The sequence below is a fragment of the Anopheles marshallii genome, chromosome 2 (genome assembly GCF_943734725.1).
Source record: "Anopheles marshallii chromosome 2, idAnoMarsDA_429_01, whole genome shotgun sequence".
NCBI lineage: Eukaryota > Metazoa > Arthropoda > Insecta > Diptera > Culicidae > Anopheles > Anopheles marshallii.
The window spans coordinates 7,773,557-7,800,154 of NC_071326.1; the positions used below are offsets into that span (position 1 = coordinate 7,773,557).

The 26,598-nt window shown below is 43.7% G+C and overlaps 1 protein-coding gene across 1 annotated transcript; it reads right to left on the minus strand.

Moving 5' to 3' along the window:
* Positions 1-15,756: 15,756 nt before the first annotated feature.
* Positions 15,757-17,491, minus strand: LOC128709073 (uncharacterized). The gene is made up of 2 exons (XM_053804058.1): positions 17,345-17,491; positions 15,757-17,280 (listed from the first exon to the last, which is right to left on the minus strand). The coding sequence occupies exons 1-2, from the start codon at positions 17,489-17,491 to the stop codon at positions 15,757-15,759; spliced, it is 1,671 nt and encodes a 556-aa protein (XP_053660033.1).
* Positions 17,492-26,598: the final 9,107 nt, after the last annotated feature.

The following is a 26,598-nucleotide window of genomic DNA, read 5'->3' on the forward strand; positions in this document are numbered from 1 at the left end:
CCCTCAACAACATCTATACCGTCCAGGGTGGTTGTGAAATATCGAACATTTACAGCTGGCTACAGGCTTTTCGTTTCATCCACGAGAGGGTGGTGTGCTTGTATGTAAGGTTGGCCGTTGCCGTGCTTCGCCGGGTCAAACGAGCTGGCAAACTGCTTTTAATGATGCAGACTGCAGACTCTTGGAGCTGGGATTTCAATACCGCTCTTTACGATCGTCCAGATACGGGGAAAACGGGTTTGAGGGTAATAACATAAAAAAACCATGCCAAGAAACGGCACGAATTGTTTTCCATTAACTTGACGTATTGGGTGGAAGTCTTTGGCTTTAGTTCTGCTGTGAAGTTTGATTTTTATTACTTTCAACTCAGCCCTTTTTGCTTCCCTGGTGGAGTATGAAAATGAGATTATGTTTTGCTATCTTTTTAATAAAACATTCGAGTCTTGTGGCTTTCAATATGTCCCGTTGCTAATCCTTCACACCCCTTCCCACCATCGTAGATAAAATGTTTTGAAATATATGTCCTAGGGATTTTAAAGGTTCCTTTTAGTGTCTGAAGAAATTAGTTTAGTTTTAACCTCTTTTAAATGCATTTTGCATAATTATTTACATGATTTCAAAAGAGATAACGTAGTTTAATGAGTTTTCAAGCGATTATATGATTGTTTTATGTGCTAATTCGTTAACTTGAAGATGCTTAACTAGAAATTTAAGTATCTACTATAATAAAAAACTAACGAAATTTCGAGCGCGTTTGTTGGTCGGATTGTACTTGGCTGATACCGTACGAATTTATGATAAAGTACGCTGCCATTATGATATCATGTGCTTGCATTTAAGAATGCTTGATGGAGTTGCGGTGTTTTTCATAGGGCCGCTGAAATGTCATGTGATGAACTGTCTGTGATAGGCCCTTGCGTTGTTCTGTCATCTAAAAAACCCTGTAAATAGTCTCGCCTAGATATAGACGAAATTTCAAGCTCGATTAGAAGAGTTTGAGTCGTGTATTCTAGCCTGACTGGCACATAAATCATGTGATTATCGATTTGATAATCTGGCCTAATGCTTCACAAGCTGTGAATTCGACTATATTTGGAGGCCACCTCCCATGGTTGTAAAACGAGACGAATTAGAAATCCAATCAACCAATATTCTAGCAGATTCTAGTAAGTTTTAATAGATCGACAAACGGAAACAAGAAGACACACACACACACATTTTGCTAGGCTTGTGATAAAATGTAACACATTTTAAACCGAGAATGGTACTGGTCGTTCACTAGTCAAAGTGTCAACTGCTCGTTAACGGACTGGGTCTATGGGGTGAAAATTAATCTTGGGAGTCGTTTGAAATAATTGCACACGGACCTCCCTCCCCGGGGCCATAAACAGCGGACACGGAGCAAAACGGAGCAAAAACTTTCGTAAACTCATAAGGCGGCAGTAATGTCCGGTCCCGTGAGCTGACCCATCGACCATCGTATGAAGGACAAATGCGGTCCAAGTTGCAACGGGTCTGGCTATCGAGTCCACTCGTCGTAGTTGGCGTTGCTGTTGCTACGCTCATTTTATCTTCCGTAGGGAAAACGAAGCTTCGGTAAAACTTTTGTACAGCTGTTCCGTTTGCCCTTTTCCCCGTAAGCTAGAGCTCGCGTGCCGGTTGTTTATATTTTAATGAAAATGTGCGAAACTCATTCTAGAAGTTTTTCATAAATAAACCCAACCGTCACACTGCTGGCAATGGGCCAAATCGGACCAATCGTCAAAATGTTCACTCTCCGTCACCCGCTCTCATTTTCGCTCCCCTCCTTCCGTCCATAAAGTCCTCCTGGACAGGGATGGATGCTGTGCGCTGAGCAGGGACGATAGGCCGGGACGCCATCACTTCAAGCGCACATTTCACTAATTGTCAACGAGCGGAAGTAATTTATGCTGTAATTTGATCAGTTTCTGTTCTTACCAGTCCGGATCTGTTCAACGGTGCTCAATGGTGAATGAGTTTAAACTGCCGAGTAAGTGGACACATGGAGCAGGGAGGATTTTGAGGAAGTTTCGGAAGGATAGCTTTTGAAAGGATATGAGAGTTATATTTGTTCCGCAAGCCCTCCAGCAGAATTGGCATTTGAATAAGGCACGGAGCGAATGCTTGTCTGCGTCGGATGTAAGAATTACTGGGAAAATTAATTCACCATTGCAAGCTGAGCTACCAGCACGGTGAATGAAATTGGCGATGATGCATTATTGAACGTATTCTACATCAGAATAAACTATTTTGAAATACACTCACTGATCATTATCTTAATGGATGATTAATGATACAAGGATCGAAAAATGATGTATCATTCCATGTTAAACAATGAAACATATGTGAGGCTTGTTTTCTGTTTAATGAGCGCTCAATGAACAGATAGAAATGATAATCGGTTCGGCGACATTAAAATAATCAACCAAAAAAAAAGGTCCATCCTGTGGTCATGTTCACAAAGTAAGCCGTGCTCAAGGTGTTTAATGGGGCGTGCTGTTGTTGAAAAGAGAGAAGGAGAGTGATGTGTTTTTTTTTTGCGACAGTGCCGGTATTATCGTCCCCTGCAAAGAAAGTAACCCCGATCGGTCATTTATCAAACTGCCAAACTATTACCGGGTCGTTCGTAAATCGTTCATCAGGATGTGAGTGGGAGCGGTCCAGGACGTGAGAAAAATAACGGTCTCCAAAAATAAAAACAAGAGTCCGCTTCGCTAGCAACACGATGTGAAGACCGTGAGTTATTTTTTATCCTATTTTATCACGAATTGTTGACTCATCTTGGGTGTTTTTTTCTTGTGCAGTGTGAATGTCTAACGGCATCCATTTCAGCCGATAATCCCACGAGATGGCCAGGTGTCCACAGCCAGACGTCAAACCGTACAGACTGCCCACCGAACGAAGGGGGAAATACCATCGTGTGTAAGAGACGAACATAAAAATCAAACAAAACAGTATCAATCAATATAATAAACAAGATACGAACGAACGTTGGCCGTTGTTGCACCATGTTGCTGAGTGAATAGCATCGACCGGGCGGAGGCCCAGACGAGTGATGGGCCGGAAATTAGAACGAACTTTGTCAAGAATGTTGGACATTTCTGCGTGATCCTCTAACGCTTGCGTGACCGTTGAGAGCATCGCCACACAAACGCGACAACCCCTTGAGGTCGGGGAAGGAAGGTTGCATCAAGATGGAGTCACGAGCAGCAAAGCTCCCGTTTGCGTTTGGCACCATGCCATGGTACCGTGGAGCTACGCGTTCGATGGCGATGGCTCTGGTGATACGGATCGATGAATGATGGAGGTTGTTTTTTGCCTTTCTTTGGTGCGCACCGGAGCCACCAGAAACTGCCCGGCGAATGACCACCATTAGGGAAGGACAACCGGTGACTGGAAGGAGCGTAAACCGACAGCACAGAATGGCAGCAAGATTGACGGAGGGCACGAAATGTCATCGCTTTTCCGCGGGTATGGCCAGCAGGTCAAGCGGACCCCGGGCTAACAGGGTTTGCATCTTGCGTCACAGGATCATCCTCTGTCTACTGACACCATTCATCCCTTTTTTTTGTTTAGTTTCCCAGTGCCACGATGCATCTACCGCAAAATGTGTGCCATTTTGAGGAAAAGCAACACACACACACACCCATGCATGGAGGGGCTGTGGACTGTCGCTTCAGAAATAGTCTGTAAAGTATTTTATGGTGAAATGCTTGAACGAGATGCCGATCCGATAGGGACCGTTGGATAAGTGACAGGCCGTACAACAGGGTTGGAAGGTGTGACGGCACATCGTACCGTATTTAGTATTTTACTCAATTTATGTTTTGCAGGCGAGCACCAATAACGGGCACGTACCGAGGTGGACAAGTTTTCTCATTAACGATAATAGATAAAGCTAACAAAGGGATGGTTTTTCCAGCGCTGACTGACTAAGGTTAAGCGGAACGGGAACGATCTGCAGCGAATAGTAGCACATATTGGCACCGGGGATTAGTGAAAGCATTTGGTGCATCGTGTATAAATTTATCTTTTTGAATGTTTTTATCAAGCATGCGACTGCCCGTTGGTACTCCTACAATTCAAGTATTGATTATAAGTGCTAAACAATTACGTTTCTAGACGAATATTCAACAACAAACGCATAGCATAAATAAGTTTCGTTAGACCTTAAGGTATTAGCTCTGTTACGATGTTTCACTAGGTGATTAATTAAATTTATTTCGCTTTTTCGACTTGTTTTCGGTGCACAACTAATTAGTCGACAACGTGGGAGAATAGTGTCAAATAGCAAACATTTGACGGTTGACAGCTGTCAGTTGGCCAACATGTACAGGGAGCGTTTAGAACATCTGACAGCAGTCTACTTAGTCGACATAAAGAGGATACAAGTACTGCAAAATCACTTCATGATCTAATGTGATACGTACATGGGAAATCTTTTATTTGCTGTTTAAATTCTTGGGTACCTTGAGTGTAACAATGCAAAATGCTCCACCGGATGGTAATTCGTAATTATTTTAAATCATTACCCAGATTTAAAGATTACATTAGGCCTCCTAAATAAATTTATTGATTGCTACATTACTGATTAAATTGCTACATTGATAACTTCATGATGGAGTGACAGGCTTATTACGATTTGGGAATAGCATCTTGAGACTAAGTTTTAAAATGGTTTAAAATGTGAATGATAATTTGAAATATTAGTGTTTTTAATATAAATTAAACACATCATTTTGGTTAAAAAAGTACAAAGAATTAATCAATGAAGAGGTATCATAACTTTCCATTCTACAAAAACACGTGTCTCGTTCTGCTAACAGCTTCTGGTCACTGATTTGCTTTTACAATAAGTGATATTGATTTATGATAAATTTTTACCCATCCCCAAAACCACTCGCATCAACATGCACAAACCATTTCCAAGCGATTTCCATCGGAAGATGGTTCACAAATGTTGAAGCAAAATTAATTTGCATACTTTTCTCGTCCGTATGTGTTAGCCTTGTCGAGTTCCCGTCTACACTAGCACGGGCAGTAAAGTGCGGCAGGAAAAATATATATAATTCCATGCCCACCGACACCGACAATCGCCGGAGTGCACTTGCAACTTCCCAAAGCTCCCAAAAGTGTGCACCGGCACTATCGCTCGCTGCACGGACACGTTGGCTGTCGGCCAATGTGGACCGCAACACAAGTTCAAGGATGCAACCGATTGTCCGAGATCCAAGGATAATTCCCGCTTGGAGCAGCAGCAGCAGCAGGGCTCCCAAAAGCTTTTGCGGCAGTGTATCAGTGTTTCATGGGAAAACGTAAATGTTTTCTTTTCGCCAGAACGCTTTTCGTACTGGCGGGATGTAAAAGGAAAATTCAATTTAGATCGTTAATGCAAGAGCCTTGTGTGCCAACATCGGTGCTGATAATTATTGAGAAGGGAGCAGTAAAGTTGTGTATTCGTCGCTGGTTGGTGGAGCACCCAGTTCGGATCAAAAGGCGGTTTTGGCTAAGGATGCAATTTGAGATGGTAAATACACTAATGGCATAGAATGGTGCATGCAATCCACGACTGAAAATCGCTTTCAATTAGTGTGTATTTAAATGTAATTCCAAGCGAGAAGCGAGATGTTTAAAATAACAAATTACAGCCACATTCCCTGAGAAGGACGATTTCGTCACAGGATGATGGTCTTGTGGTTGTACAGTGCACCTAAAAGGACTCTCTACATACTCCTCATTATATGTAAAACATCCTTGCAACTTTGATGTCCATCGCAAGAAAAACTCCTCTAAAGACAGAAAAAACCTGTATGGGAAATAAACAAACAACCCTCTGCGTCCGTCGATGTCCACCTATCCTATCAATTACTAACAAATCAACGTACGGTGAAGGAACGGAGAAAAAGTCCCCATCGGCACCTGCATGTACCACATTCCACAAATAGCATGATCGAACAAAAATTGACTCAAAGTAATCAATCCCCCATTACTGTGTATTACGGGGGTTCGATGATATTCCTGGAGCTGTGGTGATGTTTTTTGTCCCCCCTATTCTATCCGATTATTTAATGGGTTTGAATCCATGCGCGCGCGTGTGTGTGTGTGGATATCGATGTAAGTAATCGGCCAATTTCTTGTCCAGGTTCAGGGCGGAGAAGAGGAAACCAAAAAAAAAAAGGAAAGCAAACAAAAGTAGGCAACCGAGCGCTACTATAAATAAACCACCCATTATCGTCCGTCGAATGGGGACCGGTTGGCTGGACCGGTCCAACAGTGGCCAGAAGGATTAAATCCGATGATTCGTTTCGTCAAGTGTGTGTGTGTGAAAGGGTGCGTGGGAAAAGGCATTTTTGTTGTAGTCGGATTCTTTGTACTGGGGCTGGGAAAGCGAATAGCTCAAATCAGCTGAACGATGCGATGAATTAGTGCCATAAATAAAATAAGGACACGTCCTTCAAGAAATCCGTACTCTTCCAGAAAAAAGCCCCCAACGGCTGCTCCGAAAAAAAAGGATTGGAAGTTTCTTCTCTTTTTCTCTCTCTCTCTCTCTCCCCTTCTTTTTCAATTTATTTTCATGCCCCTTTTATAGGATATAATATTAAGTTTCCTACAGAAGGATGGGAGGATTGGATCGAGCTCCGCATCGTGAAGGGGATAATTATTTTCTATTTTCTGTTATAAACTCTTGGGACCCAAAATAAAGGATATCCCCCGGAATTCTTCCGAATTTTGTTTGTTTTCCCATGTCCAATCCCTAATGACAAACGGATTGGTTGGAGAAAGGCCAAGCAACTGGTACACATTCTAGGCAATAGTCTTCGCTTCCCAAAATCTTTTCCCCCAAGGGTGTCGGTGGTTGGAAAATATTCCGTTTGTGTGCCGTCTTATGTTCAAATTAGCATCCTGACCTCATGCCGACATGTCTTCCAGACGGCCTGCAGTACACGTCCAGGCTGTATTTTATAGCACATCCAGGAACATCCCCGGGACGGTAGCAGCCAGCCGGGTGGGAAGGGGCATTTGATTCGGGTAGTGGAACTGTTTTGTTGGCGGCGATAAATGTTAGCTCGTACCGTTTAAGGGTTCCCACACACTCTCGTGATAAACACTACAAAGCAGGGCAGGGGGGGCAGGGCAGTTTTTATGGTTCATTAAAGTAATTGGATCAGCTTGCCTGTTTGACCTACATCACTTTTATGTGCCATATATTTATATACCGCGATGGGAGGAATGGGAGCTACGCTATGATTGAGTGGCGAATGCATCCAGAAATGGAGGGTTCCCAACAATATTCCTGGTTTGCCGGGTGGCGGCAGGTGCTATTGATGAGTTTGGGAATGTTTCGTTTTATGTCGATGGCTTACCCTTCCCGTGGCCATCGTTCCTTTGCCAAGAGTTCTGGGCAGTATACGGCTACAAAGGCTGTCTTTCGCAGTGAGACAGTACATTGCTTACTTATGGTCGGGTATTGTGATACTGGATACTGTTCAAGAAGATGCGGGAAGCGTAAGTGGTGCATAAAACAATTAATTATTATGATTTCCAAACCACCCGATCTCCTGATTTCGACCCACAGCACCAATGCATGATGTCATAAACAAATCATCATTTCGGCCGATGTAATTGATTCTTTTTATTAACTGCCGATGAGCGTTAAATATGAAAGCGATGAGTTTTAAATTACTTTAAAACCCTCAATTTCTAGGTAGGAAAAATCATCGGCGTCGCATATCTTTCGCATTCGATACAGCACGGAAAACCACCTGTTGCGTGTGCTCCATTGCGAAGGGAATCGTCGTTTTGTGTCGCCAACAAACTTTGGTGTGCGCTACGCAGCGAGGAACGGAATTTGGACGAATTTCTTCCGAACTCGTAAATTTCAGTTCACTCATCGCCTGCTGCGTTCGAATTCGTCTGTAGGACACACGGATATTGTGGTTTTCAATCAATAATAGAGAACCGCACGGGTGCCACCGTTTTCAAAGCCCTTGGCCATGAAATTCCTTCCCTTCCATCCATCATCATCATCCGTGCCGGGTTGTGTTGGTAAGGTTTTGCATGGAACATTCCAGCTTTTCTCTCACTCTCTTTCTCTTTATTATTCCCATATCATTGAAACCCAATACAACCGCACACATACAACACATGAGAAAGGATTCGGCGGGGCAGCACAATCACTCTCATTTACTCTCATAATATTTATGAGAAGCACTTCTCTACTTCTCTAGTTTACTTCTCATATACACGGGAAAACTCACTACCGGCAGAGACAACTAGATGGTGGCAGAATGAAGAGACCGGTTTTCAGTGGAACAGCTGTTTGTGTTGTGCCACTCCTATCACTCACTCGCTCACTAACTCTCTCTCCTTTTGTCCGAAACGACAGACACGCAGTTTAATTTCGCTCACTTCGTTTTTCCGATCTCTCGCTATATTCAGGTTTTTAGCATAGACGTGAGATGAATTTGGAAGTTATGTGCTGTAATATTGTGACTAAACCGACATTTACCACTCGTAAGCATAGCTCATTTAAATTACATGAAGGGTTTTTTTCGGTGAGATATTGCGTAGTTAAATGAACAATTACAAAAATGAGTTATTGATATCATAAAAAGAAAAAAACGAATTTGGAATAAGATTTTATTGCGATAGGGTTCGAAATTGGGCTGAGAAAACAACCACTCTTTGTTACTGTTTGTTTATGGCTCACAAATAAGATTCACTACTGTTAACTGTTTTCAATTTCATTTTTGCATTTTGTATGGTCACAACACGGTGCTGCGTAAAGCACAAGATACAAAGAAGGGAATATAAACGCATGAATAAATAAAAACAACGCTGGAATAGCACAATCTGGTTTCAATTTCACGTTTGGATGCATACGCGAAGAAGTTTGCTTGCTGTTTGCACAAATCCCGCGAAGCAGAACAATTCTTTTGCCATTCGTTAAAGAGTTCCACGACGATATGCTAATACAAAGACAGTAACAAAAACAATAAGACGAACCAACAGAAATGGACGGCTGCAAAATAAGACAAATCAAACCACTTGTCATTTAATTTGGTTCACAGGAAGTTCGTTGATGAATGGGCAAGTTTCAAATCATGGTACCGAACGAGAAGTTATAGTCAATTCAAAACAAGAATACCAACATGCCCCACACACTGCACCATCCGAAGCCGAACTGCTCATTTCCAGAGTTTGTCTCCGTTGGGATTGTGTTGGATAGAGCTGTGGGGAAAAGTGAAATGTCTGTCCTGCGAGGCTGAACTGACGCGTTCAATGTGACATGATAGGTGAACCACGTGTTTGTTTCCCGACCACCTATAAAATGGGGTTGTGCAAAAAATTGTTATTGAACCGTTCGTGTGTAAGCGAACGCAAGTGAAGTGAAACGGCACGGAGGCGCACGGGGAAGGGCTTGTAAGTGAGTGAGTTGTGGCAAAACGCAGGTGGTAGCTATTTTGGTACATGAGCATGTTTTTAACACACCATACAGTGACCTTTAAAAGGGCGAGGGTTACTGGAACCTTAAAATGGTCCATTTAGTTTGGTGCAAAAGGGGAAATGTACAATTAACTTACCGCTTGACGTTTTTCAAAGTTTCAATTCAGAATTATACATAGCGACCGTACATCGGTGACATTTGCAAAGAGAAGAACAAAAAAATGTGACTAATTAATACAGACGCCCTACGCAAAAACACCCCGTATGCTACCGGCTGCAACTACAAAGCCACGTAAAGTGCTCTCATTAGCTAAAAATCGATACATTTTACCAAGCGGAAACCGACCCGAAGTGGTTTGAACCATCACAGTTTTGAGGGCAACCGAAACCCAAACAGTAAACCCAGGTGCAGCAATTGGTTGGTCGTCCTGGCCTGGCGAACATCCGGTGGTCGGTAATTTTCGTTTCACTTCGATTGATTTATTGACACGTTCGCGATGCGCCGCTGGGCGAGCACGTTTTTCCGCACACACTTTTACCATCCGCCTTCCCCGTTCGATTGCGTTTGTTTGGTAAAGGTTTTTTTTTTCATTTTGGTTCGTAAAAAAAGAACAAGTACATACCACCAGACTGGTATGGTCATCATCAATTGACGAGCATGCGAGGTGAGGGTAAACGATGGGGTAACAAGAAGCGGGAAATTGAAGTACAAAAAAAAAAAAACGAACGAAAACAGTACAACATAAACACGACACACCAGGCGTCTCCATCCAGGATGGAAGTGATGGGAGTGTATGTGTGGGAAACATTCATAAAAATGGTTTCCAACTTGATCCATTGATTCCAGCTGGCACGAGAAGGAAGGTAGTAACGAGAGCAACCATCATCCCAACCCCAGAAGTGAATGATGCGGAAACGATCGACGGTTGGAAAAGTTTGTCATGTCCACTTTTTCCTCACCGTGCGAGACATGGCAATGGATGGCGCGCAGCCGGGAAATAGCTTACTTTGGCGGCGGAAAACTAGTGGAAAGCGAGAGGCGATGTGCGGTTGTGTTGAATTAATTTACAATTTGTTGTAACGACAGTATTATAAAACCCGAAACGTCTTCTTCTGCCAATGCCGTAATCAGCAGTCAGGATCGGGCGAAGGTTTTGTGTTTTTTCCGTCCTTTCTTCCCGATTCAGCAAAAGATACACAGTGAAACCGCACACAAATTAGCAGCCCGACACGGAGGTGGAGCGCGGAGGTGGATCGAGAAGAAATTAAACTAAATGGAAAGAAAATGAGAGCAAAAAGTTTTTTTCATCCACCGTGAACGAAACCAGTTGACCAACAATGTGTAAATTGGTACTGTGCACAGGGTGCAGTAAAACCATGAAACGAACGCAACGGTGTCAGGCGTCTCGCTTGCCTTTGCAGGCGATCGTGTTGGTACACGTTTTCCTCTGCCCGACATTCACACCACCATCGAGTAGTCCGTGGATGGTTGTTATGGCAATACTTTCCCTGCGTTAGCTTGTTTGGTTCGTTCTGCTTCTGGCCCGGTGTACATGCACACACAGGCACACCCAGTTCGTGTGCAATCAGATAAATAATGAAAAAAAAACACGAAAACCTGTACTGTAGTAATGAAGGTTTGGGGAGGTTTTCACACGCCGGCGGTCCGTGTGTTTAGTTTACGCCCTTGTCCGCGCCACGGTATCGAGAGATTGACGTCTCATCGGATCATCGTAAAGCGGTGAGTGTCTGTGTGTTTGTATGTACCTGCTATCGCTCAATCCTGCACAGCATGCGTTTTGAGCTGGGGAAAACGCCAACATCATGACGATACCAGCGAGGGTTGGTACACGTGGCAATGGACACGGGGGTAACAAAGTCACGTAAAGAAAGAAGCGTAAATCCAAAACGCAATCCCACGGGAAAAAGCCACTAAAATCTCGAACCGGTAAATATTTACACCAAGCTTAATTACGATCACAACGGGAGGGCTTGCCTTTTGCTATGTTGCGCAGCATATTTGTGTGTGTGTGTGCTTTGTTACAGAGAAGCAACAAAAAAGTCAAACCCACAGCGGCCCAGCGGTGCGTGGACGAAGCGAGTTGTTTGTGGTACAAATTGAATCTTAAATGAATCGTTTAAATGTGTGGTGTCTTTTAGAGATTGTGTGTTTTTATTTGTGGTTTAACGCTTTCATTACGTTTTATTGCCAATTAGATGATTATACTGATGAGACTGATTGAAGTTAGAATATTACAGCTAGCTCAGTATAGTTAGTTAGTTAGTTCGCTTATTAAAGTGTTGTGATCTTGCAAATCCCTACAAATTATAAACGAACGCTACGTGAGCTACGAATCATGAACTAAAAATTTCGACGATTCGTGAATCGTTGAGGACTTATTTATCTTTGGGGATTCATTAACCCTTGAGGGGATGGGTCTTTGAATGTATAAGTATGAATGAATGTATCAATCTTTAAGGATTTGTGAATATTTTGAGCATCGACTCATAATTCGAATGACTCTTTGCATAAGATTAGTATGAATGAGTTTTCATAGAAAATTCATACAAATTACTATTCATAAAAGATTCATACGAATGATTTTATAAAAGATTCATATGAATCATTCTTCTCTAAAGATTCATATAAGTGACTTTTTTCAACCATTAATATGAATGATTCAAAAGGTTCATTACACACAACATGGCTTAAAACTGGTAACTGAACTAAATCTAGGATATAATTCACATTAGTTTGAAGACATTTTCTGTCCTGTAATATATAATGGATAAAATAGAGTATTTTCAAAATTCTTATAGTTCAGAGATTTAAATATCTTCGGAATAGAGATTCAGTGGCAATCACTTTCTTTAAAGATTCATGCAAATTCAACAATTCACCCAATAATAGTTTAAATTACTAATTACTAAACTAAAGTATCGAAGCAAATGATTCCTTGGACAGCCAAAATCGAAGTACTTTGTGCTCGTTGAAAGTGTTAAAATTTGAATTAAAAAGTTATCGGAAGGAATGAATTTAGTCTGATTGCTGAAACATACCGCATCATTTATTGCACAGCACAACGGCGTGTTTTATGCTGTGGCGCAAATCTGTATTAATCCGGTTCTGCCTTCATCAGGTGCTAAAACACACGTACCTTCGCACATGTTATCTTGACATGGTCGCAGCGAAACAACATTCGATGCCGCACAATACGACCGAGCATACGGACGGTGCATAAAACCCTTTTGTCCCGTACCCGTAGCTGGTAGCTCCGTTACGAGCTCTTATTTATAACCGAAATTTCGAAAGTCCCTAAATCTCCCCCATTGCAGCACAATGGCACCGATCGGGTGCGAGAATATATGGGAAGCGTTTGTTAGTCAGGCTAGCTGCACTCGTCGTCGCATCGGTAGCGATCGGTAAGAAGTAGTGCGGGAACTAGTGAACCATCGTAAGCAAATTGGACGCAACCTTCCTTCTCCCATGCTGCCCGACGTGCCAGCGCTGTGTGACCGAGCTAACGATTTAATTAGCATCGCCGTGATTTTATTAATACCCTTCTCTCCTGGCGAATCACCGCCGAGCAGCACACCCGGTGCATCGGCGATCACAGGAGGAATGCATTTACTACGGTGCCGTTTTGGCGCATGAATCGTGTGTTGACACTATGATTAATGATGGTACTAAATGTGCCCGAAAACACTGTTCCCCTTGCAATAATAGGGAGGAACATGATAGATAGAAAAAAACAAACGATTGATGGCACCGAAAATGGTTGGCAGTTCACAACATGGTTGAATTGCATGAATGTTATTCTCCAGTTGAAGGGAGGTACACAACACATAAGCCTCGGATACTCGGAAAAGTGAACATTTTTCAGTTAGAATAACAAAAGAATGAACGATCACATGCAAAACGAATGTTGTTCGTTCCCCGTTCTTCTGTTATTAATTCCACTAACCACAGTTGATGCCTGTTTCACCTTTCATTCGTGTGGTTTTCAGGCAAAACATAACCCAAAACGGGGCAAAACTTCTCCCGTGGCACATTCATGTTCGATGTAAAAGAACACCGCCGGATTTAAAATGCAGCACAAAACCAACCAAACCATACACATTAGGCTGGAGTACCACCACCACTGGGTATGTAAAACGCATCGCCCAGTAGGGCTGTAAATTGTTAGTAGCCAAACGGAAGCAAAAAACCAACAAGCGCCCAACCATGGCATGGGAATTGGTGATGCATTGAGCAACCCCTTGCTGATAAAGTGCAATTGTTGGTCGATTGCCATCAATCCTTTTGCTCGTTACTTTGCCCTAGAAACAACGTGGGAAAAGTACATCGGTGGTCGATTTGTGTTGGGCGCACCCAAACCATGTTCCCGGTATGTCTGTGTGTTCCACGGAAACGTTGCAGGCCCGATGATGATGATGGAAAATCGATAGTTAAAAGTCGATTTTATGGAGTGCGCAATTATCAAGAGGAAAATATATCACAAGAGCCTGAACTTTCGTAACATCTTAGCTTAGATTCCTAGCGCAATAAAGTAATGTAGAATGATATTTAAATCTAGAACTGTACTGCATACAAGGGGCAGATTTTTGGACAAATTTGTACATATTATAAGTAAAGTCTAGCTGTGCAAAGATATATATTTTTTGTGATGAAAGATGTACAGATGTACTTTAATGTTAAGGAATAAAAGAACAATTTCACTTCATATACAAAAACGTCAAGAAAAGCCCAACTATCACGGACAGATTTCCACTGTTTTGAATTCCCATCTATCACTGACAGTAAAAAGCTTCAAATGCCTTCCGTTAACTGCAACTGCATCTCATTAGAAATGCAGCTCAATGGAACTGTAACTAGCAATTTGTTCTTAACAACGCTTGAATCGTATATTTTCCCCCAGCATTGGCAAGCGATTTGGCTTTCATCAAGCAGCAGGTAACGGCAACGAAGCATAAGAAATCCAAACCGAAAGACAGAACAAACAGTGTATCCCCACCGTGTACCGTCCGCGATGCACCCACCTGGTTCCAGGTTTTACTGACCTCACCGCATCGTTACCACGGCCTTCACTTGAGAGACGATGAAATACCATACTGAAATATTCATACACTGATTGATTCATGCTCATTGCACTGTGCACCGGTCGTCGCCGGTTGGTGCTTCGTTTTGATCGAAGGCGAAACCGTTTCCCAGACCAGTGACGTGCATTTTATGCTCAGTCATTTCACAACCTCTTACACACATCCTGCGAACGTTCGGCCATTCGGGTGCCCATTCCCTATTGGTGGGGTGGAAAAGTTTTGCAAACCATTCGACATGAAAATCTTCAAGGACTGTATCGCTTCTGCTTTCGTAACTGCTCCGTAGCACAGGATAAATGTGGCAACCAGGATGAAACATAAACCTCCCTCGGAAGGAAGATGGTTTCCCTTTGACGAGGTGAAAATGCCTCCTGCTTTCACATCAATCATCGAACAGCCGGAGCGTTGGTGCGGATTCATCCGTAATATCCTATCAGATCGTATTAGTGTGAATTATTGAGACCGCCAGAACCGACGTGTCGATGACTGGGAAAGGAAAATGCAACTAGCGTAAGAAATCGCTAACAAAGATATTACTTTAAATAATTAAACCACATTCGGAGCACAGGCTGGTGTGAAGATTAGTTTGCCCAAAAATTTGGCCGACTTCGATGATTATTATACAATGCTGTTCATTCCCATTGGATTCCGTGGTTCCAAGTGACCCACTTCCTTTCGTTGGGTTGGATGCATTCCGTCCTTTTATGCACTTTTGATTCCATTCGGTGTATTGTTTCGTCTCGCTGTTGGCGAATAGCTGTACCGGACCGGAGGGCTTTACAATTTCCGTGTGCTGCGCTGAAGTTGATGGGATTTTTAATCTCTTCGTTTGTCCCATGCTGGAACATGCCAGCAGCATTGATGAACACAAGCGGCTTAACGATGCGGGGATTGGAGGATGTTGGCATATTGGATCGATACTGCTGCTGTCAGTGCGATTTGTGTGCGGTTATTTCACGGATTGTATTGCCCCGATGAAAGTGGTTTGAAGTTTGGTTTGACGCCACTTCATTGTTGTGTTCCGTAACAGTTTGGTAATCGCCCTTCATCAAACAAACATAATAAAATCACTGTTTTATAGTTTGGACATTTGCACATTATTCAAGTACAACTTTCATTACAAAATAAGAACTCTCAAAATGCCAATAATTCCACGGATAATTTTGAATATTCCTTCGCCACCGGGCTTCACATACCAGCAAACACATTAAGCGCACCATCGTTGAGACGTCGCCGAGGATCACCGTACGATCTAGACCGCATCCGAACGGGTTTGGGAATTTTCTCCTCCGAGATGCGGAAGCATTTCCACAGACTGTACCGAATCTCGAGCGTGTCGAAGAACAGCCTGCTGTCGTACCAGGAAATGTGATGTGCCGCATGTCGATACTGTTCACGCACCGGTGGATTAAGGCTCGGTGCGTGATCGAAGCGGTTGTGCAGCACGCGTGTAATGTACGCATTCATCGATCGTGCCCGGTGGATCCAGTTGATCAGCGTCATCACTGCCATTATGGTGGCATGTATTCGGTTGGTGTGCTGAGATTCGTCCAATATCTGTAGCTGCGAATCGATCGAATGGTACAGAAACATCTTTTGCACCTTGAGCAGCAGACAGCAGATGGCGGACGAGGTGAATCCACTCGGCGCTTCAACGAGTAGTGTGCAGAGCAACTGATAGAACACCTCCAGGTTCATCTTGCGTTGACTGTGACGCTCTATGGTTTGGAGTAAGGCTTGCTCTAGATGTACCCGTTGTTCCATGAGCAACTGCTGCAGGGGTCCGAAGTCTGTGGCCAACACAATCTCGTAATACGTGTCCATATGGAAGATGGTGGGTGATTGAAACTGATCGGGGTTGTGTTGGCCGCGGTCGAGTAACTTGGTCAGTACCTTACAAGCGAGTATGGATATGGTGGCGTCTTCGGATTCAATGCACTGTAGCAGATACTCCACGATGTACGAGCTCACCTCGGATACAAGCAATCGATTCCGGGGGTCGTACAGCGTCATGTGGGAAGCGGCATGCTCTACGGTGGAACCAAACTCGATCCGTGCCTCGTCCGACATGTCGGTGTCGAACACGAGTGGCAGCATCATGATGAAGAACCCACACCGGTCAGCTACGGATAGGAGTGGGACGAGATTCTTGAGACACTTTTCGAACCCACGGCGGAGTTCGTAAATTTGGTTCCGGCTTGTCCCGATCATTACGCTGGCGTGGTAGAAGCGGAGCAGCTTCGCCAGATCGGAATATTCGATCAGATCCCAGCGCTGTGATATGATGACGCTCTGCAGTACGGAAAGAACGTGCCGTACCTGTGCGATGTCGGAAAGTTGCAGAAAGCGTTCAACACGATCGATGAGCTTCGACAGCAGTAATGCTGAGGGTGACCGACACTCAAGCACCGACAACAGTATTTCCACGCAGATGAACTCCACATGCCAGAGGTTTTCTGTTTGCAGGAACCTCAGGATCGTGTCAATTACTTCGTTCAGGAGCTCCGGTATTAGGAGATCGATGGCGGCCTGAAAAAGCATCTTCGCATTAGCAAACGGTTTCCGCTGGAAGCGTTTAAGCGGACTAGGCCTTAACTGCAAATGAGCCACATAGTTCTGCACCAGTACTAGCGAGCATTCGAGTATGGCTGCCCATTCCGGTACGTACTGGATAATGTGTCGGTGGGATCTGGTAACGATTTTTCGCAGGATCTGCGCTGCCAAAAGGATGCTCAGTGAGGTGGGTTGTGGGTTGGGCGGGCAACATGACGCTTACCTGTAATGCTCTGGTCTCTTGGATGTTGGGTGAGCGTATGGTGGGATCCAAAAATATTCCGCAGGACGTTTTAAGCTGATCCACGAGCAAGCGCGTTTTTGCGGAGGTTAACCTTTTCCGGGAAAACACTGCCGAAAGTCTTCCCATTCCCGACAAAACCAGATGCCAGATGCATTAGGCATTTATGGTGTGCGTGTTTTTGTGTCTGTGTGTGTGTGGGATTGTTTTGCGTGGTCGAGACAATACCTAAATATAGCCTACTTAGAGCTCGGGTTCAGCAAGAGCGTATGTAATTCGCACCGCCTGCTAAGTGCGCGCTTTAGGGTGAAAATGTTTTCTTGAGCTTTTGAATTTAAAACATGCCCGTATGCCATCACTACGGCACAAACGATTTCCGTCGGTTTGAGTTATTGTGCCGTAAAGAATGTCTGCCATTGTGCTTTAAAAACAAGTGCTTCTGCCACGAAAAAACATTCATAAGGTAAAAGAAGTACGATAACTCCCTTTGGTGTGGGAGAGCAAGAGAGCACAAATGGTTGGACAATTTTCCTCCCAGCACTTTGGCAAACAATTGTTTTGAAAGCAATCTGACAACGGCACTTACCCTCGAGTGGTCAACCCACTTCAGCGAACGGAGACAAACGCGTGTAAAATTCGGCAGCAGTCACCCGGTGTAGTAGCACGCCGTCCAAGAGGGGAAGAGAAGGAACAGTTCTTGGACCGCCGCTGTACGTTTGTTGAGGAACTTCTGCTTGCCTACCAATTGTCCTGTTCATCTGTTTGGGGTTTTTGGTAGTAGTGGTAAGCCGTCCGGAGAAAACACCGGTATCCTTAAATTTCGAGCAGTTTTTGTTGCGGAGTGAGAGTAAATATTCGAGCAGTAAATGTAACTGCGAGAGCGTCAAACGTTGCGAACCAAATCAACATCGCTCTCATACGCTCATCCACATTCTCACACCGTTTCATAGTAGCGCAATCGGAATAGTCTCCTGCAGTTCACTACTTTCTCCCATCGGTCTCACTAGAGCAAAGTGCGGGAGAACCCGACCGAGTAACGATATCGCGAATCTCGCTCGCGTTACGAACTGGCGCGCGCCGTACGGTGTGGCACGCGAACCAAATCGTGTTGCAGCTCACCATCATCAGTTCGATTTCAGTGACGTTCAGTTTCGGTTCGTCGTCGAGCGGTCGCGAGCGGTCGTGAAAAAAGGACGAGATAAAAAATATCTACTCACAGCAGAGGAAGGCAAAAAAAACTAAACACTCACACATCTGCACACGCTTGTGAGATGAGAAAGTGACATTTTTGCAACTAACTTCATCTCGTCCCTGAATGGATTTAAACATTTCAACGAAAATAGTCAAGGAATTGGGTGGAAACTCTTGGCGGCGCGTGTGTATGTGTGCGTGAAGTGAAGTGTTTTCCATCAGCTGATTAAAATTACCCAAATGTACATACACACGTATACTTAACAAATTACGGCAAACAACATTGCTCGGTAGTGCAAGTTGCAATATTGCTTCATCCTTTCATTATGAAAACAAAATTAACCACATAGGAAAGCCGGAAAAATGGTGAAGAAGTTCGTGTGCGTGTGCATGTGGTGGTGCAGGCGGTGAGGGAGAGGTGAGGTTGAGGAGAAGGTGGTTGAAAGAAAACTTGCAGCACCGAGTTCAACTGATGCGCGCAAAACGATAACGCGTGAAAAGGGTAGGCGTGCTTTTATTTTGAATGCTATTCCGTGCGTGTAGTGGCGTGGCTGTGTGCGTGTGTGTGTGCTTGTAATAATTGAGAAATTTAAATTGTGAGTAATATGTCGAATGTTTAATATTTGTTTCAGACGAAAAATGGCTTGTAGGCGTTGATAGATCGAATGGAAAATTACTCAATTCTCATCTGCCCGAGTGGCGAGTGTTGTGTCATGAAGAAATGAAGTGATTGTGCTGTTCGGGGGCAGTGCGTAATTAGTGTAACGATCGGATGTAAAAGGGTACACGCCCGAAGAGTGTAAACGCCCTTTGCCACACCCTTTGTTACCCTGGCAAAAAGCATCGTGCGAAGGATAGAGTGAGTGGTGTAGGTGAATAAAATAATCTAATCAAATATTCAACAATTATCGACCAAAAATCCCCCCCCAAAAAAGTTGGCAACACCCGCATCGTTCCCGCTACTGTATTGTGGGTTTTGTGCGTGCGTGACAGATGAACGGCTATGGTTCAGTGTAAGAACACAACGTGAAACAGTACACGCGCCTGTGAAGCCGTTAACTTCAACGACACCGCTAAAACGAAAGGATTCCTCAACCGTAACCAGCAAAAAAGGTGATTTTCTTCGTCCACTAATAAGGTTTACACCGGTACGATGTGGGTTCTACGCACACACATTTACGTCGAGACCCCCAAGAAGATATGTTAAGGATCTTTGGGGGATTATGTTGGAAAAAGGGGTTTTCTTCAAAGGGTCTCTGGGAGCGATATGAACTTTTCACGCAAAAACGCAGGTAACGCTTGTGGAAGCAAACCAAAGCAAAAAAAAAAAAAACAGCTTGATAAAGATGGTGTAACATTCATGGAACCGGAAATGGGATACTAATCGTGTATCCCTACGTAAGATAACGGTAGGGCGAACTTTAAAGGGATGTTTCATGCGCCATCCACGACTTAACACTACCTTTTCCACCTTTCAAAGCGAACCAACCACAAATCCCCATTCCACACACACACACACACAAGGGTATGTTTTGTTGGGATACAATATCAAAGCACCGTCTTTACGTTCAACATCTTCATCGTTCCACTGCGCTGGATGTGAGGGACAGTGAGCAGGCAGCTTGAGATATGGTTGCTTAAGTTTCGTGTTACAATTAGCAGACCGACACACGCGTGCATGTATGGGATTGGCCGCGGCCAGGCAATGCTCAACAACTTTCGCGTTGAGCATTTTCATTATCTTGCCAACTTAAGTGTCTTGACGGGCGCGCTGTAAGTGGCATTGGAAGCGATTTTGATGCGAAAACTTCACAAATCCCAAGCACCCCCAGCAGTGAGCAGCGGTTCGGCGGTGATCTGCTCTATGTCCAGCACGAAGGCAGCGTGGTTAATCGAAAGGAATAGCGCTTCAGTAACGCTCCGTTGATTTCGTACCCGCTGTCCATCCTCTACCGACCGCGATGGCCGTTGTTTCGGGTTCGGAAATTTTTGGACATGTTTCTAAAAATGGAAGTCTCTTCGCATCGTTTCCACCCATCGGATTAGATCGTGCGGTCGGATACTTACACCGACTGTGATCAGCTGATAGTGAAATGAAAAGAAACAAAAGCGCAACACAACAGCCAGTCGGAAAGCAGCAAGCTATCGGGGGTTAAATCGCGTCGGTCATTATCTACCATCATGCTCCACCTACTGCTCCTCCTGAAAGGGGTGTGGTTGCTCCAGTTTGCCACCGGGAAAATGCTGTTGGATGGTCAACCAATGCCCCTCTGGGGCATGCACCCGTGGTTCGCTTTGCGCTTGCAAAAAGGCAGTACTGCGCAAATGAAGCACTTGGCAGCATTGGACGATAAAGACATTGATAATGGGGATGGGGACGGTCGTACGCTGCTGGTCCTGCCTTACCCCACTGGAGGGCTAGATGGGCGAGATGTCGAAACAAGGTCAAACTGTGGATGCCGCCTCGGGACGTATCGTAACGATCTGTCTTGATGTTTGTTGTGGTGATTTGGCTGGGATGGTGGTCGGGATGCTTACGATGCCTGTATGCATTGGCCCAGTAATAAGGTGATTTGTATTTTTCGGAGCAAATCTGTACCCTGCCCCAGTGTGAATACTGATACGATGCGAATACACACACTTTACGAGATGTTGATGTTATTACTATTTTAATATAACTTGAAGCTAAATATATCCAAAAAAGCCATTTTGTTTGTACATTTTTTTTCTTACTGCCAGCCCTGAACTAACTTTGTGAACTATTTAGACCATGTTAATGAATCATGAAACAGCAGAATTGATCTGGAACAGATTGAAGATAACAGGGAACCATTAAATTGAAACTCGTTTTATTTAATCATCCCATCGCTATTATGTAGCTCATTAAATTGATCCTATAAAGCGTGACATGATTGAAAACGAATGTTTCTTCAATGCAAGATCAACGACCATTTGCTAATGGTAATACACTAAACACCGCTCCATCGATGGATTCATTTTAATGGACGTAATTTGGGTACGGGATCGAAAAGTTGTGTGTTTATCTAATTCATTTATCAAATCGAATCATCGCAAAGAGTCGTAAAGTATATCTGAAAATTGATTGTCATTTCGATAAATTATGTTGAACATTTCATTATGAACTGAACACTAAAAAGCTGGTGTAATTGTTTCATCATTTAGAGCTATTATATTTAATACAGTTAGTAACAAATGGTAACTCTACAATATTCGTTCAGAAACAAGAAATAAACAAAATAATTGGGAAATAGTTATATGGCCTAGAAACTTCAATTTGAATCAGTTGCAACAGTGAAGTATGTTGAATGAACTAAACACAAAGTATCCAACTTCCTGCTGAGCCACACCAGCTATTCAGTTTATCATATTTTCTTCGTTGCACGCAGCAAAAGCTGTTCTTCAGTGTTGCTTTCTCCTTCCAACCGTGCCTCTTTAGAACTGACCTTAGCTAATGGTATTAATCTAAAGTTTATTGGTTCCACCGTGAGAGAGATCATAGCACGAAGTAAAAACGAGAAATGTTTACCAGAAAACAAAAAACATAGCAAAAACTCTCGGTGAAACTTTGGCAAGAAGATGACATAAGAACGATTGCAGCAGTGTTCAAGAAGCAAACAGTTTCGCAATTTTTGTCTGTGCGCTGCACTGAGGAGCGTGGGCAACAGTGAACCAACTGCAACGTTGCACTTCAAAAGAGTTTCTCCTGTTAGTAGGAGCAAGTTTTGTGCCGCCCAGGTTGGAAAATAATATGGGAAAATGGCTCCATGTGACCGGCAGCAGCTGGGATTGCTGCACAATGTCGCAAAGTTATTGATTAAGTGAATGAAAGACTTTATGAGTGGATTCGCGGTGTGACCCTTAGTTAGTGCAGTTTACTCAGGCTTGCTGGATAATTACTACTACTTTTTATGATTGCTGGCGAACGGGATGGCAGACATATGCTTGAAAATACGTTGAACTAATTACGTTACGCCGTTGGGACGGATAATAATAACACTTCTTAAAGCTTATAGAAAACTTAACTTCACAACTCTGTACCTGTTAAAAAATGTTTATAATATAGCTTACACCTGACTAACGATGGAGACGCCTAGTAACGCACACGTTTCAGGTATGCGCCTGGTAACGCATACGCTTTGTGATGGAGACGCCTGGTGTAGAATACTCATTTTGATGGAGGCGCCTACTCTTTAACAAATTCAAGCACCTATACTACTTTCTTACTTGTGCACGAAAAGACTGCTATATTTGCGTTCCAATCTCAACGATTAGTTTGTTTCTTTTGTTGTTAATCAATGTAATTTCACGTCTTTGTTACGTCGATTCTAAATGTTTCCTCATCATCCCATCCCATTGGAAGTGATGTAATTGAATAACCAAGAGAACAAAAAAACGACACGAAGATGGACAAAAAAGGAACATTAGAAAATTATGATAATAATATTCTCCAGCCAAAACAAGGTGGCTCGTTAGGTCACCATGAGAACATTTAAAGAAAAAAACACAACTCCGTATTGCGCTAAAAGAAGGGAAGATAGTAGTTTTTCCTTGTCAACCAATCGGCACTATCGCTTATCAGTAGATCGAACAGCTTTTTCCCCTTCGTTAAACAAGTCGTTTCGATGATGGGCTTAGGTAGCGGACTGCCATAAAAAATGCGCTGTCGCTCGAGCACAATTTGCTGCGGGTAGAGAAATAGTGAAGCAAAAATAAAACCAACAGACTTAGAAAAAGATGTCGTGACCTGCACGTTTGCGCGCGGTACACAGGTGGTCGAAGGGGAAGCGGGCGCATCCATCCATCGATGATTGCGAACGTCAAATTGAACAGGACACAACCGCGCTAGCTGGAAATCGACCGCTTCGTTGCGTTGCGTCGCGCACACTTCGGAATATTTTCGAGCTTGACCAAGCGAGAAACGCGAGAACCGGCAGGAAAACGGCGAAACCAACACGGGAAGAAACTGTAAGCCATTAAGTGGCAGCAGGTTATGTTTATTACACAATATTTTTACGATGATGGATTATGACAATCTGCAGGACGCGTGGCAAAGGGCAAACTTGACGGAAGGACAGCACAGCATGGAGCAGTGTGCTGGTGTCTAGCGCTTACGTCCATTCGACACAAACCATTTGTTTAAAGCTCCGGTCGGACTGTGGGGTGCGGTTTTGATTGATTTATTGATTGTTGTTTGTCAGAGACAGCTTCGAGGCAGGTTTAAATCGAGTAAGTTGCATTTTAAAATGTCATACTATAAAATTGACACGCACATTAAGTCGAGTAATGCTTGGTTTTGCAACAGTTTACAATACCTATTTAACTTTATCAAAATAAAATAGTTGGAAAGTTTCAAGACAAATCATAATTTATAAAAGCCCAGGAAAAAAAATATTTCAAACATGTTTGATTTCGAATTAGAAAGTATTTTCTATAAACTCAAAGTTCTTTCCGACAGGTACTATACACATGCCTTTTAGCCGGTAAATAATCTACGCGTACGGGTGTTTGATTTGATTACCACCGTTGTTATTACTTTTGGCACTCGGTCAATGATACCGAGAGAGCGCATCGTAAGCTGCATCGATGTGGTGCATAAAAGTTTGCTGCAATCGTAAATTTATTTACAAAGGTTTATAGTGCCCACCAGCAGAGACAGCGATGGGTTCATATTCGATTAGTTTATTCAGTGAGCTGAGCAAACAGCAGCTTGGCCACTGTACGTGTACGTGGCCTGGAAGCTGATGATGATGATGATGGTGATGATCATGATTACGATTATTATTGTACCGTGCATGTGGTCGGTTTGAAACCAGGTCAATGTGATCGTTTAATGCCGTATGGTAGTAAACATGTGCGGCTTCTGGAATTAATTGCAGGATTACGAATCGGTAATAATTCTAGTTCGATAATGATCAGTAACGATAGCTGCTTTTAGTGCACGGTGTCCTGCGGTACCGATGTCTTCGGGAAAGGAGCTGTCTTCATCACACCTTCACGCAACTATTGGGGAACGTTTACGTGTGCTTCCAAAAATAACCAGCCAAAAGCCTACAAAATCCTTCGGAAATATCAATTTCCAACGGCAACTCATCGATGGGACCCAATGTTTCCTAAGCGATCGGTTCGTAAAGGTTAAACACAATCATATCGGAACTGACTCGACCCGTTTCGACATCCTGCTGGATGTCGATATTTTTTTGTTGCTTTCGCTTTCCTTACAGATCCGAAGCAAATATAGAAACATTTCCGGCCGGCTTTGGGTTCTTAGCGAGCTGTTTGTGGATAATAGTTCGACAAGACATCGCCCTTTCTTACGACACAAAGCTTCCGTTTTTGGAAGACCGAAAATCATTACGGAAAATATATCGAATGGCTGCCCACAACCCGCCTGCGGGTCTGCCAGACACCCACGGCACGGCACAATCTGAACGAGTTTGTCAACAACATCTTCGTTAGTGCACTTCCACGGAGAGGACACTTCGGACGGCACGGTCCGTCGTTCATCATCACCCCGGTGTCTTTCCCAAAATCAGCATTGTCAAGGGTGTCATCGTTAGCTCGGATCGGATGTGTCGTGTGGAAGTTGTTCGTTTTTGATTTTCGCTCTGCTCGATGGGCACAAATCCATTCCGGGGGAAAAAGCACCCATCATTATTATGATAATCTGTGCCGTCCCTTAGACGAAAACCCGATGAAAGCCCACAGTCTACCGGTGGGCAGATACAGAGAAAGCACCTCAACCGGACGGTGTCGACAACCGGGGTGAAAGATTCCCGAGCAAATTAGTTTGCTGTTGGCTGGCTGTGGATCTTTTGTTTCTCACGAGACAACATCCGAACGGTTTTGCACTATTTTTCCTTCCATTCCGAAAAAAAGGGATATGAAGAAGGAACGAGACTATGAATGACACCGGGGCGACCTTTTGCTTAGTGTTGTCCCTCATCAAAAGTCGGTTTCCTGTCGCGATTGGACCAGTCGTTCGTGCTGTTACGACTACGAGCTCTTTCGTTTAGATCCGGTCACCATCTGTCATTCTTGCTAGAGCGTAATGGTGAAGGTGCAATTTATCTGTATACCAAACATAGAGAGAGATGTAACCTTCTGTGCGATGCTTCATCTTCTTCAAAATAATCCTTTTTCGCCAATACCGTTGAAGGCACCCGAGTCTAACAATTCCCGTGCGAGATGATATCTGTGATGATGCAAAGAACAAACATGAAGCCTCTTAGTTTTGCCTTCTCCTGGCTGTTTGTTCCATTTGCCTTTCGTAAGTTTTGGATATGAAGGGAAAGACATCTAATCCTTCGACAATAAACATTGTACGGGGTAAACGGATTTCTTGCTTGAGACCCTTCGTATGAGGTTGTACATCATTTGCCTTGTGGCTCAAATCCTACTCTTGCGCATGTAAATGTACTCCAAATAGTAAAACCAAAGTTATTCAACCATTTCCCTCAATGAAGCATGCAGTAAAGCATGAAGCATAAAAACTGTATCACATTCCGGACGATTGCCGTTCGGTAAGTAAAAGTTCACGATTTATCAAGAATTTAAAGCACTAGCATTTGACAAGTCAGCTACCTTTCAGTAATATGTATAGAAAAAAACCTCAACGCGCTCGGTGATAAGTAAGTGTTGGAAAGTAGTAATATTAGCATATTTATCGTACCCACTCATCTCCAACGCCCTACGGGGTCGTGTGACCGTCGTCGTCCGTAACACTCAACGCCCAGCAGACCACGGGGTGGCATAAATCAATGAAAGTCAATGTCTTATCTTTCCAAGAGCAAGAGCATTGTAAGAACCGCCACGCCCGGTTCCGATGCAAATGAGTGGCATCTTTCCATGCTGTATTTGGGGAGGGTTTGCGAGCGAGTCACCCATCCATTATACCACGGGCATCGAACATCGCTGTGTTTATCAGCTGAGCATCTTCGCCCCCGTCGTTCACATTTTGCTCCAATCTCAATAGTTCATCTTGTCCGCTATCTCTCCCCCCCCCCCCCCCCCCTTGCCCTCCTATC